Source organism: Mustela lutreola, chromosome 3 (genome assembly GCF_030435805.1).
Source record: "Mustela lutreola isolate mMusLut2 chromosome 3, mMusLut2.pri, whole genome shotgun sequence".
In the NCBI taxonomy this organism is placed as follows: domain Eukaryota; kingdom Metazoa; phylum Chordata; class Mammalia; order Carnivora; family Mustelidae; genus Mustela; species Mustela lutreola.
The window spans coordinates 42,559,157-42,574,131 of record NC_081292.1 but is presented as its reverse complement, the minus strand read 5'-3'; the positions used below and the strand labels follow the sequence as shown (position 1 = coordinate 42,574,131).

The window sequence follows — 14,975 nt, the reverse complement described above, 5'->3', positions numbered from 1 at the left end:
AAAAATAATTTTTTTTTAAGATTTTATTTATTTATTTGAGAGAGAGAAATTACCAGTACACTGAGAGGCAGGCAGAGAGAGAGAGAGAAGGAAGCAGCTCCCTGCTGAGCAGAGAGCCCGATGCGGGACTCGATCCCAGGACCCTGAGATCATGACCTGAGCCGAAGGCAGCGGCTTAACCCATTGAGCCACCCAGGCACCCCTATTCAAAAATAATTTGTAAAAGAAATAAAAACCCAGGCCATCAATTTATTTAAAATCTAGTTAGAAGACAGGATATGCATATGGAAAAATAATTTGCAGAGCAAGATAGCAGCAACAAAATATTTTTATAGGAGCACATATATTAAATCATGAAATGAACATTCTAGACAATAAATGTAAGGAAGAACTCACTTCAGCCAGGGTTATCTGCGAAAGTGGGCATGAGGAGGCAGTATAATAGTGAGACCTTGAAGAATTAATGATATTTCAAAAGATAGCAAGAAAGAAAACATTTTGGGCAGGAGGAAGAGTACGAACAAGAGCAATGTTATAAATATAAACATATTGTTATATATATGAACATATTGTTACAAATATAAACATCCAGATTGAATATGAAGGAATTATGGAAATAACAGTTTGCTGAATTTAAAGGTGCATTGGTCCAGATTGTGGAAGGCCTTGAATGGTAGGGTGTTCTGTAGGCATAGGGGTTTTGTTGAGCTCCTACTAGGTGCTGGCCATGGTCCAGGGGGATGAAGGGTAAAGCAGTGAAGGAAAGACTGAACAGGAATGCAGTCCCTGTCCTCGTGAAGCTGATATTTAAAGAGTGGGGACCAGAAATAGAGCTGTGAAGAGGCTGTTGGGGTGCTGTAGACAGGTGGTGACAAGGACCTAAACCAGAGTTAGAACATGTTGTACTCAAAGGAGTAGATCCCAGAAATATTAAAAGGATGATAATAACTTAGATGAGTGAAGGAATATGGGGATGAGGAAAAAGGAAGTAAAAAATGTCCTTGGAATTTCTAAGTGGGGATGAAGGCGATGATGTTCACAGATTCAAATACAGTGTGGAAGTCAGAATGGAATGAGTTCTGAAATGACTTTTGACAGTCAGAGATCACTGATGTAGAAGCTTCAGTTTTAATGAGTTTCTGAGAATGGAGTCTGGAGGCCAGATGGTGGCTCTGACACCTAGTAACCCCTTAGAGTTGGGTGACTGCCATGAAACCAGTATTTCACTATTTTAGAGGTTATATTACATACTTAAAATTTTCCATGGTGTGAGCTCCTTAGAGCCATCTTGAACTTTTTCTGTTAATTTGTTCTGTGGATTTGTAAGAGGCGCTGAGGGGGAGAGGAAGAATAGAAAGAGGGTGCATCTTACTTCTTACACAACTTCTTTCAACTCTTCCCATTTCTGACATAAGAAGAAAATGCTCAGATAACCAGGTAAATAATTTTTAAAAAATAATTAATACAGACAGTACATATCATTAAAAATATCAAATAATTCACGAGGCTATAAGATGAGAAATGAAAGTCCATACTCCCTACCTATTCCATTTCCCAAAAATTACCCTAGATAATCAATTATTTTTTTCTCTATCCTTTCCAAGTTTCTTAATGTATTGCAAATATTTTGGAGTGTTTATTTGCAGTGTATTTTGGAGAGAGTGCCATAAGAGCACATGTAGATTTATTGCTTAAAAGGTCATTTATTTTTCAACTTTAAAATTTTACTCTTTGAAATGAAAGTCATGTATGTATATGGCTAGAAATTTAAATGGTATAGAAAAATAGTAAAACTAAGTGCTTTCCCTTCTTCCCTCACTCTCACTCCTATTCCTCTAATGTAGTCATTATTAAGTTTTGTGTTCTTACAAGAAGGCTTTTTTCTTTTTTTTTTAAGATTTTATTTATTTATCAGAGAGAGAGAGGGAGAGAGAGTGAGCACAGGCAGACAGAATGGCAGGCAGAAGCAGAGGGAGAAGCAGGCTCCCTGCCGAGCAAGGAGCCTGATGTGGGACTCAATCCCAGGACACTGGGATCATGACCTGAGCTGAAGGCAGCTGCTTAACCAACTGAGCCACCCAGGCATCCCCCAAGACTGCTTTTAGTACTTATATGTCTCTATACAGTCCTGAAAATATTTATATGTTGTCATACTTATTTATAAATATTTGTTGACAAAATTAAAATAAATGTTAATAAATTTTTGAAACTTCATTTAACAAAAGGGCAGTTAAGCTAAAAGGCCATAGCTAGCCCCAGTTCAGTACGAGTAGACTGTTGTCATCATGTAAGAAAATAGGTCTCTATGAAATCAGACTTTCCTCTCCAATTTTAAGTTCTTCAAATTAAAAAAATGTTTATTGAGCACTAACTGCTAGGTGCTGGGATACAGCAATGAATCAAACTTAGGTTCTAGTGGCAAGAGGAAGACAATAAGCAAATGAATAGTGTATGCCAGGGGTGGTAAATGCTATGAAGACAAATAAGGCAGGGCAAGAGAGAGAGAACAAGTGTTATTTTACATGTATGATCATGGAAGACCTCTTTGGAAAGGTGATATCTGAGCAAAGATTTGAAGGAAATGAGGGACAGAGCCATGTAGATGACCAGGGGACTCAGGCTAGCAAGTATGAAGATCCTGAGATGGGAAAGTGTTCAAGGAGCAGCAAATACCCCAGTGTGGCTGAAGCAAACAAGGGTGTGGAAAGAAGCGGATGATTCTGGAAAGTTGGGGTGATTGTGTGCTGATCATGTAAGGCCTTTTAGGCTGTGATAGTGACCTTAGAAATTACCCCAAGTAAGATGGAAGAGTACTGGAAGGTTTTGAGGGGATTGAAATGATCACACTTAGTATTGAAAAGCCTCATTCTAGCTCCTGCCTGGTGAATAGAACCAGGGCTCCAATTAGGAAGCTGTCATTAAAGTCCAGGTGATAGATGATAGCCCTTGGCCTGGGGTAGAGTTGTGAAAGTAGAGAGAATAATTCCGTTTCTGGATATAATTTGAAAAAAAGAGCTAATAAGATTTGCACATCTATTTTTTAAATTTTAATTTTATTGTTTTTAACATGCAGTGTGAAAAGAAATAAGGAGACTCTAAGGACTGGGGCCTGAGTAAACGGTCCAATAGAATTGCCATTTAAGCCTGGGATGACTATAGAAGAAACAAGTCATTTACCTTTACTTTGGTTAAAATCATTTTTACCACTTTGTGAAAACTGAAAGTGTTATGGATAAAACATTATTGATAGCATTATGATTTGGACTAATGATCTTTGACTCATTTTCCCAATGCTGGTTCTCTGTTAATTCCCTTAGCCCCGAAGTAATTGTTGATCATTTTGATGTGTGTGCACATACATGTTTGTATGTCTGTTTCCTTCTAGAACCCTTTTTTCCTGTTTTTAAAATATACATTATAGCCACAAGAAATATAACTGGCATTTTTATATAAATGTTTCATACCAAAAATATTGTTCTACAGCATACTTTTTTCAGTTATCAGTATGATCTATAGATTACTCATTCTTTCTAATCTACTCCATAGTATTTCATAGGTTGAATATACCATCATTTTGCTATTGTAAATGTTTAGGTTTTCCAACAAGTAACACTTTAGTAAATGTCCTTATGCACATGGACAAGTGTTTCTGTAGGTTGGATGTCTAAAAATGAAATTGTAGTGTTGAAGGTTATATGAATTTAAAATTTTAATAGGTACTACCAAAAACCCTGAAGTTGTAGAGACATTTCAGCTGTCTGTGAAACTACTACTTGTTTCTGCATACCCACTGTAATAGAAACATGCAGGTAAGAAGTAAAAAACAAACAAAACAAAACTAGAGAAAAAAATACTAATTTATTATTATGATTTGGAAAATTCGTTTTTGTGTTTCTTTATGTGGGAATGAGGAAGTCTTCACTTTTCTATACTTTGTTTTGGTGGTGTTTAACATGCCTCTTCTGCAGATCAGGTATTTTGAGAATTATTAGAACAATAATTACTAGTGGGCTTTACAAAGTATGTAGAAACTTATTTGCTGACTTTGAGTTACAATTTTGTTTCTAAATCTTTAGTGGAAAGAGCTGTTAATGGAACGTTGTTGTCTCAAGCAACTTGTAAGCTCTGTGATGAAAATGAAAACTCTTTTACAGTGGCAAATGCTTTAGGAAACAGGTAAGCCATGTGCTGGGTGCTGACTTTTTAAATATCATCTTACACTTATATGGAATCTGTACCTTTTAAAAATACTTCCTATGATACCACTTTCCTCACAATAACTCAAAGAAGGATGGAAATAGACATTGACACATAAAGAAGGTGAAGCCTAGAGAATGAAACTGATTAGAGGTCAAGGCTTGGCTCAGTCTCTTATCGGTTGTTTGACCTTGGCAAACTTAGTAAGTCAGTCCTCCTGTCTTTAGAATGGAGATAAACCACCCACTTCATAGGCTTTTATCACAGCTCAGAAATCGATATGGGAATTTTTAGCATAGTGTTTTAGAGTAAACGCTCAGTAAAAGGTAGCTGTTTTTGTTTGTTATTATATAATTTGTACATAATCATATATATATATATATATATATATATATGGCATTTAAGTATTAACTTCTGTTTATAGCATACTAGCTATGTGCCTGGAACTGTGCTTTGTAATAAAGTTATATAAAGAATATATTACTAAGTAAATGATAATTATAGTAACCCAAGAACCCTGATTTATAGCCCTATTCTCTATCACATCCTGTTTCCCCTTCATACATGCATACCACATACACAAACACACACACCCCTGTCTCTCTCTAATTCAGACATAATATCCCTATTTTAACCTCTTCAAATTTTTTTTTTTTTTAAAGATTTTTATTTATTTATTTATTTGACAGAGAGAAATTACAAGTACACTGAGAGGCAGGCAGAGAGAGAGAGAAGGAAGCAGGCTCCCTGCTGAGCAGAGAGCCCGATGCGGGACTCGATCCCAGGACCCTGAGATCATGACCTGAGCCGAAGGCAGCAGCTTAACCCACTGAGCCACCCAGGCGCCCCACCTCTTCAAATTTTTGTTGAGAGAGCTACATGATGACTTCCCTCTAAGCATAGTTTTCTCTTCAGTTTCCAAGATTAAAATAGAAAATAGTTGAGTAGCTTCTGCTGGGGATACTTAGTGTTGGATCACTACTTATCTTAGGCTGATATGGGCTGTGGTGTCCAAATATTGACTACTTGGCTGATGCCCAAGCCTTCCCTTCCAGTACCAACTCAAGCCTAGATCTGTGCCATGCCCCATTCCCTCCTTCCTGCTCTGTCTTACAAGTAGTGAGTACAACAAACCATTCAGTGTCCCCACTACTCTGGTGGATCCTCTTCCTCCCTGTATATCATACATTAATGAAAAATATATTTTCCTAAAATAAATAAGGGTAATGAATGGACTTTGAAAGTGTTTATTGTAGGTTTGGTGAAGGAGTAGATATACATATCTTTTTTAGCTTATGTTTCCTTTTTTGCGTTGTGACAGACAAAATAAGGAAATTAGATTTGATATAACTACATATGAAAACAGATTGGGTTTCATTTGTATGAGTTTTTTGGGCTCTTAATTGAGTGACTTAACCATCTTATTCAATATTATTTATGCCACTTGATATAGTTTCAAAAGAATGCTCTCCTATTATTGGTTAATTTTACTTATTTATTTATACCTTGCTTTGAAATAGAAGGAATGGTAATAAAATTAATCAAATCAATTTAATATTTTTAATTTATTTATTACAAGTTATTACTTAGCTGAATGAATCTATTCTAATTCAGCATTTAAAAGAAGACAAGTGTTTGATGAAATTAGGTCTAGCATAATTCATTGACATTTAAAAATTTTTTTGTTATGTTGACAGATGTGTCCGATGCGAACCAACATTCATCAATACCAGCAGGTCCTGTACCTGTTCAGCACCGAACATTTTAGTAAGGCTAATCAAATTAATAAGGCATATATTTTAAAATTAAGTTGGTAATACCTTTCCATAAACTATTTTCTTATGTATTTTTTATTTATGAAGACAGGGGGATTATGTTTCAGCAACACAGGGAATTTTCCTTCACGTGTAATTTCATCTGCCCGTTATGGAGATCTTGTGAGTATGTTGTAGTTTTTTTGTTCCATCCTTGTTGCGTACTTCCTTTGCTCATTATTCTGGGACTAAAATGAGAAACAGTTCTGATTAAGTCACTTTAAAACAGAAATTATCAATCTGAGAAACATTAACAACTCAGCGTTATTATTTTAAGTACCGTTCCTCTCTTCTCTACCTTGGCTCATCCTTTTTTGGTGATCTCCAAATGTGTAAGCTGGAAAGTTCTTTTATAGATCCTATAAAGATGCAGCAGTATTTATTAAGAGCACCAGAGACTCTTGGCTTGAACCCTGGATTTGCCAGTCATTAATTATATATCCTTGGACTCTAATATTTCTAAACTTCAGTTTTATGGTCTGTACATTGGGTATATTAATCAGACTTACCTCATAGTACCTATACATGGTAATCACTGGAGAAATGAGGGTTATTCGTATCTGGCCAGGTTCTTTATTTTGTAGTCGAGAGCACGAGGCCTAGGGTTAGAGCCTTTGCAACAGTTGCTTGTCTATGTCTGCTTTGTAAAATGGGAAGAAAGTAAATGAACTTGAACTGTGGAGATCATGAATCCAAGGGAATAGGAATTAGATGACTAACTAGAAGTTAGTTAATGAGCACTGAAAATACCAAGTATGCCAGCAGAGCTGGGGGTGGACAGGCTAGGATCTGGTTGCTCAAATCATTCTTAGATCAGTGGGAGTGGTTAGGAGGAATTGGAGGACAACCATGATGAAGGTAGAATCTGGGCTCTTGAAAAATAAAGCAAAACTTCCACTTCTCCAGTATTGTCTTATTGGTGTGATAGGCAAGTACCAAATATTTGCAAAACAACAAAATAAACTAAGATAGGGGTATAGATACAGAGCTCTGAGATCACCCCAAAATTAGCTCCTTAGCAATAAGATAGATATCTTCTGCAGTGTTCTTCCCCAGTCTCAGGTTATAGTGACCTTCAGTATATCATTGTCAAAACTTGTAGACCTTTATTTTTATTTTTTTTTCTTTTTTCCCTTTTTAAAATAATTCTGTCAAAAGTGCCAATAAATTTCCTTTTCCTCTTTGGTATCAGATCAGTCATACAGAGCTCCCCTCTCTTTCAGTCTCTTGATCTGGAACATGTCTTTAGTCTTTTCCTGCCTTACATGAACTCAACAGCTTTGAAGGTTATAGGCCTTATAGTCTATGGGATGACCCTTGGCTGGGTCCATCCAGTTTTTCCTCATAATCAGGACGTGGTTGGCAGGAAACCATAAAAAAAGTCTAGCTTTTCTCAGTGCATTGTACCATAACAGAAGGCATGCAGCATTCATATGTCCTTTCCCTGGTGATGTTAACTTTGATCACCTGCTGTCAAGCTGCCATGTCTGCTCTAAGGGTACCATTTTTCCTTTTATAATTGATTAGTATTTTTTGAGGAGAATTTTCAAGATTATGCTTTGTCTTCACCAACCATTAACAATAAGTAACAGTAAGCTTTAGTCTCCTTTGGTGATGCTTGCCTTTATCAACCACTACTATGAGGTTGCCAAATGTTTCCATCATTCTTTCTACATTTATTAATTAACCTTCTACTTTAAGGAAGTAGTTCCCCTTCTTCCCATTTATGTATGTATTTGTTTATTAATGGCAGTATAGATTAGTGGGTTCCTATTTTATTCAGTTGGTTGTAATTCAATACATGCATTGTTTTGATATTCAGGTTGTCCTAGTTTTAGCCACTGAAGGCCCTTCAAGTTGGCTCCTATACCTTTTTGATATATGTCCATCATTCCTTGAGAATTTCTTTCCTTTCTGGCACAAGAAGATTTCCAGGTTCATTTTGTACTTTTCCTTCATCATTCCTGGAATCAACCATTCCTCTAAGAATTTGTGGAGGATAATATTTAGAAACCAGGATTACCACACTTAGTACACCCTTTTAGGAGACATAGCTAAAATACACACACAAACACACACACTTATATACATATATATATTTATAACTATTTATTTTATATATATATATTGAAGTAAATGAGTTCATACTGATACTTGCAATTCTAAAGCAGTTCCTCAGTGTTCCTTCTAACCTTTCATTTTGACAGATTTTCAGTACCTTCTCCAGTAGTGAGAAATCTGGGTCTCATCCTCACTTAATTTGTTTGTTCAGTCTAACAGTCTTTGAACCATACTGCTATCTTCCATACCACCTCCACATCCTCCCTTCTTCATGCCACTGTGCAGTAGATCCAGTGCAGACTTCTCTGTTAAGAAAAGGTGGGCATGGGCCCCTGGGTGGCTCGGATGGTTAAGTAACTGCATCAGCTCAGGCCATGATCCTGGAGTCCCAGGATTGAGTCCCGCAAAGGGCTCCCAGCTCCACGGGGAGTCTCCTTCTCCCTCTGACCTCCTCCCCTCTCATGCTCTCTCTCACTCTCTCTCTCTCAAATAAATAAAGTCTTAAAAAAAAAAAAAGGAAAGGTGGGCAGAGAAAGGCAATTCCCTTCTTAAAGTTAATCTGATTCAGTTAATGCATTTCTTCTAAACTTATCAGTCTTGGACACTGATGCTTTCCTAAGGACAAGTTTAGATACCTTGGTTTTAAGTCACTTTAAAACGAGCATTGAGACAGGGTCTGTGTAGTTGTAGGAGACATGTAAACAAATGTAGTTAAGATTATGTGACTATCTTGGCCCAGTCCTCAGCCTGGCAGGTGTAAGAACTTGGTTTTAGCGGTGCACCTGGAGGTTAGTCATGGCCTAAGGGACCACTTCAAAATAATTCAGCCCACAAGAGACTAGATAGATTGAAAAACCAGAATGCATGTTTATTAGTTTATGTTGACACTGTAATTGGCAGCTAGACTAAAGTACTTGTATGACCTTGATAATTTACACTTTTCCTAATTGGATAAGTGTGATTAGAACATGACATATCAAATGTTTTCTTGAACAATACAGAATCGGAACATAATTAGTTTTGTATAAATTTATGAGAGGCATTTATACCTGCCAATCAAATAAAGAATTTTCTGTGTACATGGGTGTCTTCCCATTATCTTTCCCCAAAGATAGTAATAGTGATCTAGCATCTTATATGTTTTTGTCAACTTTTATTTTGAAAATTTCAAAATCACAGAGAAGCTCAAAGTACAATACCATGACTGTACATATATCTTTCACCTAGGTTAACCAGTCATTAATGTTTTTCCATGTGCATGTAAAATGCACACACACACACACACACTTTTTTTTCTTTCTGAGCCACTTGAAAGTAAGTTGTAGATGTATGACACTTTACTCCTAAATATTTTACTATGTAGTGCCTAAGAACAAGGGGGTTTTCCCCTGGTATCACATCAAAGAAATTTAAAATTAATGTAATAGATCTACCTGATATATTGTTCATTTCCAAATTTCCCCTTGTTCCAATAATGCCCTTTATGCTCCCTCCCCTTTCTGCAGGGACAGGAGAGGGGGAGGTGAGAATCCGAGGATCAATTTAAGTATCCCACACTGGGGGCGCCTGGGTGGCTCAGTGGGTTAAAGCCTCTGCCTTCGGCTCAGGTCATGATCCCAGGGTCCTGGGATCAAGCCCCACATCGGGCTCTCTGCTCAGCGGGGAGCCTGCTTCCTCCTCTCTCTCTCTCTGCTTGCCTCTCTGCCTACTTGTGACCTCTGTCTGTCAAATAAATAAATAAACTCTTTAAAAAAAAAAAAGAAATGAAAATAGTGACTTATGATTTTATTTTAGATTTTTTGGGTAGCTATGGTGCAATGTTCCTTATAATTTGGCTTTATCTCCTCTGTACATGTCCAGTAAATTACCCTGAATGGTGTTTCTTGGTGTGTCATTTTTTTAGCAAGATACGCAGATAAGCTCCAAAGCAGTGGTTCTTAGCCAGAGATTTGTATCTGCAGCTTTCAGAGCCCATGCATGCCTTAGTTCTTCCTGGAGATTGATTTGAAATGTAGCCAGGCATTTTTTGTTCTTAGGAAATCCCACAGGTGATTATAATGTTCATTGTTGAGAATCACCACTTTAGAGATTTTAAATGTTAGTTCTATACATATCCCCAATTTCCTGTTGCTTAGAAATCATTCATAAATATTTCTCTTTTATTACTGGCCAATTTAGTGCAGCATAATAATCCTAAATCAGCAAATGTTAACAATGAAATACTAAATCAGTATCTAGGTTTTCTTTTATTTTCTCACCATTTTGTTCTTTGTTTTTTGTATTACTAAAATGGGCATAGTATTTTTTTTTTATTATAGTCACACTTTGTTTCCTTATATCTTTTGCCTAAGTGACATGATTTTGCAGTACAGTCCCTATGTGTAATAACTGAGTTCAGTGAAAATTCTTATATTTCCATTAAAACTATTTTCTTACAACATTGAGAAGGTAATAATAGCCATTTCCCACTGGAAAATATGTATACTAATGTTTTCCTAGTGATGTACGTAAGAAATCTTCATTTGAATTTAAAACCAAAACTTACCTTTTTGTGAACAGGGCATGTCTTTCACTTCAGAATGGTTTGCAAAGTATTTGCAGTCATCAGCAGTTGCTTGTTGGGTAAGTTTGAATTTTTTAAAAGTAACTTTATTTCATTTTGAAGATTTGTGCACCTTCTTTTCCCCCAGATAATCAAAGTCTTCTCAGTAGATATATCTCCTTGGTCATATAATATAAGAAGAATAAGTCATTTCTAGTGGAAAGAAAATACACAAAATTGAATGTCTTCCAGCTTGTTTGGCTGGGATTGAGTGTTGGGGGCAAGTGATTCATGCTGTCATTTAGCAAATGTTTATTAATGACCTACTACGTGCTAGGCCCTGTTCTCAAATCAGGTTATATATTTCAGAAAGAGACAGGAGAAAAAAAGTCCCTCACAGAATTATATTCTAAGTAAATGCAGGTGGTTCTAAGTGCTATAAAGACAAATAAACCAGTATAAAGAGCATAGAGAATGGAGGGAGTACTATTTTGTTTAGGGTGGTCAGCATATGTATCTCTGAGGATGAACAAAGCCCTGAAGGAAGTGAGAGTGAACCATGTAAATATCCAGGGAAAGAATGTTCTAAGCAGAGACCACAGCAAGTGCAGAGGTTCCAAAACAGGAGTTCTCTGGTATGTTCATGCTTAAGAAAAGGAAGGAGGCTAGAGCAGCCAGAGCAGAGAAAGTGAGGGAAAGTGGAGAGTTGGATTTGGAGATGAAGGGGGTGGCTATGGCGAGGACCTGGAGTTTACTGTAAGGGGTATAGAAGGATTTTGTGCAAAGGAAAATATGATTGAACTTCAGGTTTTGAAAGGCTCACCAGCATGGAGAGGAGATTTGCCAGAAACAGGGAGACCAGTGAGCAGAGTATTACAGCAGTCTGAGTAAGAGCTTGGACCCATAGCCAAGAATGGTAGCATGGAAATGAAAGAAGTTCACTTTCTGGATATACAGTGAAGACTGAGCCAACATGATTTTACTGAGGAGTTGGGTATGGGAAGGAAAAGAAAGATCACTGCAATGTTTGATTTGAATAACTATAAAAATGGAGTTGCCTCTTCCTGATGAGGAAAACTGAGACGTTTGAGAGGCAAACTCAACAAATTAGTTTTCTTTCAAATATAGTTATTAAAGTTATTAAGGTCCATGTTACATTTCTTTGCCATGGTTCTCTCATAGGTGTATGCCAATCTAACATCTTGCCAAGCTCTCGGAAATATGTGTGTGATGAACATGAATTCTTATGACTCTACCACTTTTGATGCATGCCGACTGTTTCAATTTATCTTTGAAAATACTGCTGGACTGCGCACCGTTCATTCTATTTCATTTTGGTAAAGATATCCTGATTGATGAACTGTCATTTTAGCCAAATTCAGTGTAGTTACTTTCACAAATATTAACATTGGTACCCCATTATTAAAACAACTGTAATTGTTTACAGGAGACAGAATCTTCCATGGCTGTTCTATGGAGACCAGCTAGGATTAGCACCTCAAGTACTCAGTACCACACCTCTTCCTACAAATTTCAGTTTTAAAGGGAAAAACCAGGTATAAATCACTAGATTATTAAAGAACAACTATATTTTGATTTACAGTTTTAAAAGGTAGTAAGAATGTTGTTAATCATAATTCTTGATTTTTTAGGTTGTTTCTAAAAATGTGATTACTAAACTAAACCTAAATATCAGCTGCTTGTAGGAATTAAACGATATAGCAGTTAGCAGTCTTACCTGAGTCTATGGATACCTCTGGATGATGTGGTTGTGGTAGCAAGGAGCACTTGTGGGCCTGGGAAGGTTGTTTATATCACCAAATGCCAGACAGACCCAGTCTTCCTGTATCTCTGCATTTCTAAGAAGTGCTTCTAAAGGTTGATTGGGACTCTGTGCCATTTCCTTAGCACTTCACAGATCCAAATTTTTATCTTCAGCTTTTTGACCTTCTAGAATGATGGAATAGATGATTCTTTTACCTACTAACTCCCCAACCATTCTACACATGTGAACACATGCAAACACACACAGACACACATACTTGTAACAGGTGTGAAAGGAGGTTATCCATCACTAGCATTGCCTCTCAATTCTGGAATAATAGTTTTAATGCAAAACACCGCTCATTTATTTTAGGTGTGTTTAATAATAAAGATACTTAGATTAATTTTGCTTATAAGTAAAGATAGTTGAATATTTGATCTTTGGGAAAAGAAAGGATCAGTCAACCTTGATTGTTTCTTTATGGAATACTGCACTGCTTCTAGAGTCTGTAATGTTAATTTATTCTTGTTTTTACTTAATCAGAATAGAAAACTGAAGTTTGTTGCTGCTTCCTATGATGTAAGAGGAAATTTTCTTAAGTGGCAAACTTTAGAAGGAGGTATTTTACAGGTGAGCATACTTCTAGCTGAAGAATTACTAATGTGCCTTGTTTTTGCCTCAGGCAAAAGTGAGGGAAAGACTTGATATTTACTAGATTACAGTATCACTTACATACTATAGTTGGTTTTTATCTTGTGCTTTAAATGGGAATTTCTTAAAACTACTTTAAGTGGTATTATATAAAGCGTATGTTATGTCGGGGTTTAAGAACTCTTGACTATAAGTGAAGAGACATTATTCTGATATTTATCAGTTGTGTTCTTTTGCTATAGCTTTGTCCAGACACAGAGACAAGACTGAATGCTGCTTATTCTTTTGGAACAACCTATCAACAAAATGTAAGTTTCAACTATACTAGTCTATATTTTAGCTTCATTTTTCACATCAGCAATAATTGGAATGATCTTTGAATTTTTGAAACCTTTTTAATAGTAATGAATAATTTCAGAGATATAATATTTTATTATTTGGATACAGAAAATCTTGGTATCTATAGAGTTTAAACACATAATGTAAGATTTTCATAATTATTATTTATCTACTTCTAGGCATATAGGTCTTAAAAATAATATTTATTTCAAGCATTTTATTATATTAATTTTTTAAGATTTTATTTATTTATTTGTGAGAGAGTCAGTGTGAGAAAGAGAGAGAGAGATCATAAGCAGGGGGAAGGGTAAAGTGTGAAACAGACTCTCTGCTGAGCAAGGAGCCTGACTTGGGACTTGATCCCAGGACCCTGGATCATGACCTGAGCTGAAGGCAGATGTTGGTCAACTGAGCCACCAAGATACCCTATTCCTGAGCATTTTAGAATAAAGTAAAAATGTTAATAAGTTAAAGTGCTTCTTTTTCTGTCCTTCCATACTTTTTCTCCCCTCTTCCCTCCCTGGCCTTCCTTCCTTTGGGAACCCATTTTTGAAATTACAGTATGGTATAAAGGAATATTATAAGCCATTAAACTTTTGCAAGACATTTGCTTGTCTACAAAAGTACTTCTTGATAAAATGCATATACACACACCATAGAACAAAACTGTGATTTCAGTTTTGATAAAACTACAATGAAAAATGTCATCATGGAAACCAGATTGGAATACAATAAGTCTTTTTAACAGTAGTTATCTCTGGATGGTGGGATTACAAGTGATTTATTTTTTAATTTTTTATATTTTTCAAATCCTATATCATGAACATGAATTTACTTTTTTTTTTTATCATAAATGATTTAGATGTTATTTTAAAAAGAAGAAAGAAATACTATTATATGTTTACCATGAGCCAGGAGAACCAACCCTGATTAAATGTCTGCTGCTGGATGTTCAGCATTTTATCCTTGTTATCTCATTTGATCTGCAGAATAACTGTGAGATATATCATATATATATATATGATATATATATGCACTTCATAAATGAAAAATGGTGCTCGGTGAGATTAGTTAATTGACTTAAGGTCTTGGATCAGGCAAATTGTGGAACCAGTGTTCAATTAGGCTTAAAATCCCAGGTTTTTCCATTGAACCTGGCTGCCTCTGAAGTAGTTCACAGCCTACTAGAGAAGACAGCTATATAGACAAAGAATTGCAAAAATGTGGAATGTGGTGTATTTAAGGTGCCATATTGTTACAAAGGAGGAGTCATCAGCAATCCCTGGGGAAGTATTAAAAGACTTCTCAGGATGAGTGACATTTGGGCTTATAGAACAAATATAAATTTACCAGGGAAGCTCAATGGGGAAGGGAATGTCAGGCAGGAATGTTTGCAATGTCAGAGAGAAATAGAATACTGTAGTGTATTTAGGAAATGCAAATAGATTAGTATGAATGCACCATAGACTGGTAGGGAATAGTGGAAGATAGGCCTGACTCTATTAAGGGAAGCTGAATCATAGACAACATAGTACATCAGGAGAAAGAATTAAGACCTCATCCCATAGGACAGTGGTTTTCAACTTTTTCACTGATGTACACTTAA

At 36.2% G+C, this 14,975-nt stretch overlaps 1 protein-coding gene across 2 annotated transcripts in view; it reads left to right on the top strand.

Moving 5' to 3' along the window:
- The window catches only part of TMEM67 (transmembrane protein 67), a 50,496-nt gene that overhangs the window by 8,212 nt on the left and 27,309 nt on the right, over window positions 1-14,975 (top strand). For both annotated transcript variants that reach the window (XR_009351666.1, XM_059166028.1), the window contains exons 4-11: window positions 4,077-4,176; window positions 5,895-5,964; window positions 6,060-6,134; window positions 10,632-10,694; window positions 11,797-11,951; window positions 12,062-12,170; window positions 12,923-13,009; window positions 13,273-13,338. Coding sequence is in view for 1 of the 2 variants with exons in the window: in XM_059166028.1 (XP_059022011.1) it covers window positions 4,077-4,176; window positions 5,895-5,964; window positions 6,060-6,134; window positions 10,632-10,694; window positions 11,797-11,951; window positions 12,062-12,170; window positions 12,923-13,009; window positions 13,273-13,338 (725 nt within the window). In the remaining variant the exon portion in view is untranslated. The remainder of the gene's footprint in view (window positions 1-4,076; window positions 4,177-5,894; window positions 5,965-6,059; window positions 6,135-10,631; window positions 10,695-11,796; window positions 11,952-12,061; window positions 12,171-12,922; window positions 13,010-13,272; window positions 13,339-14,975) is intronic.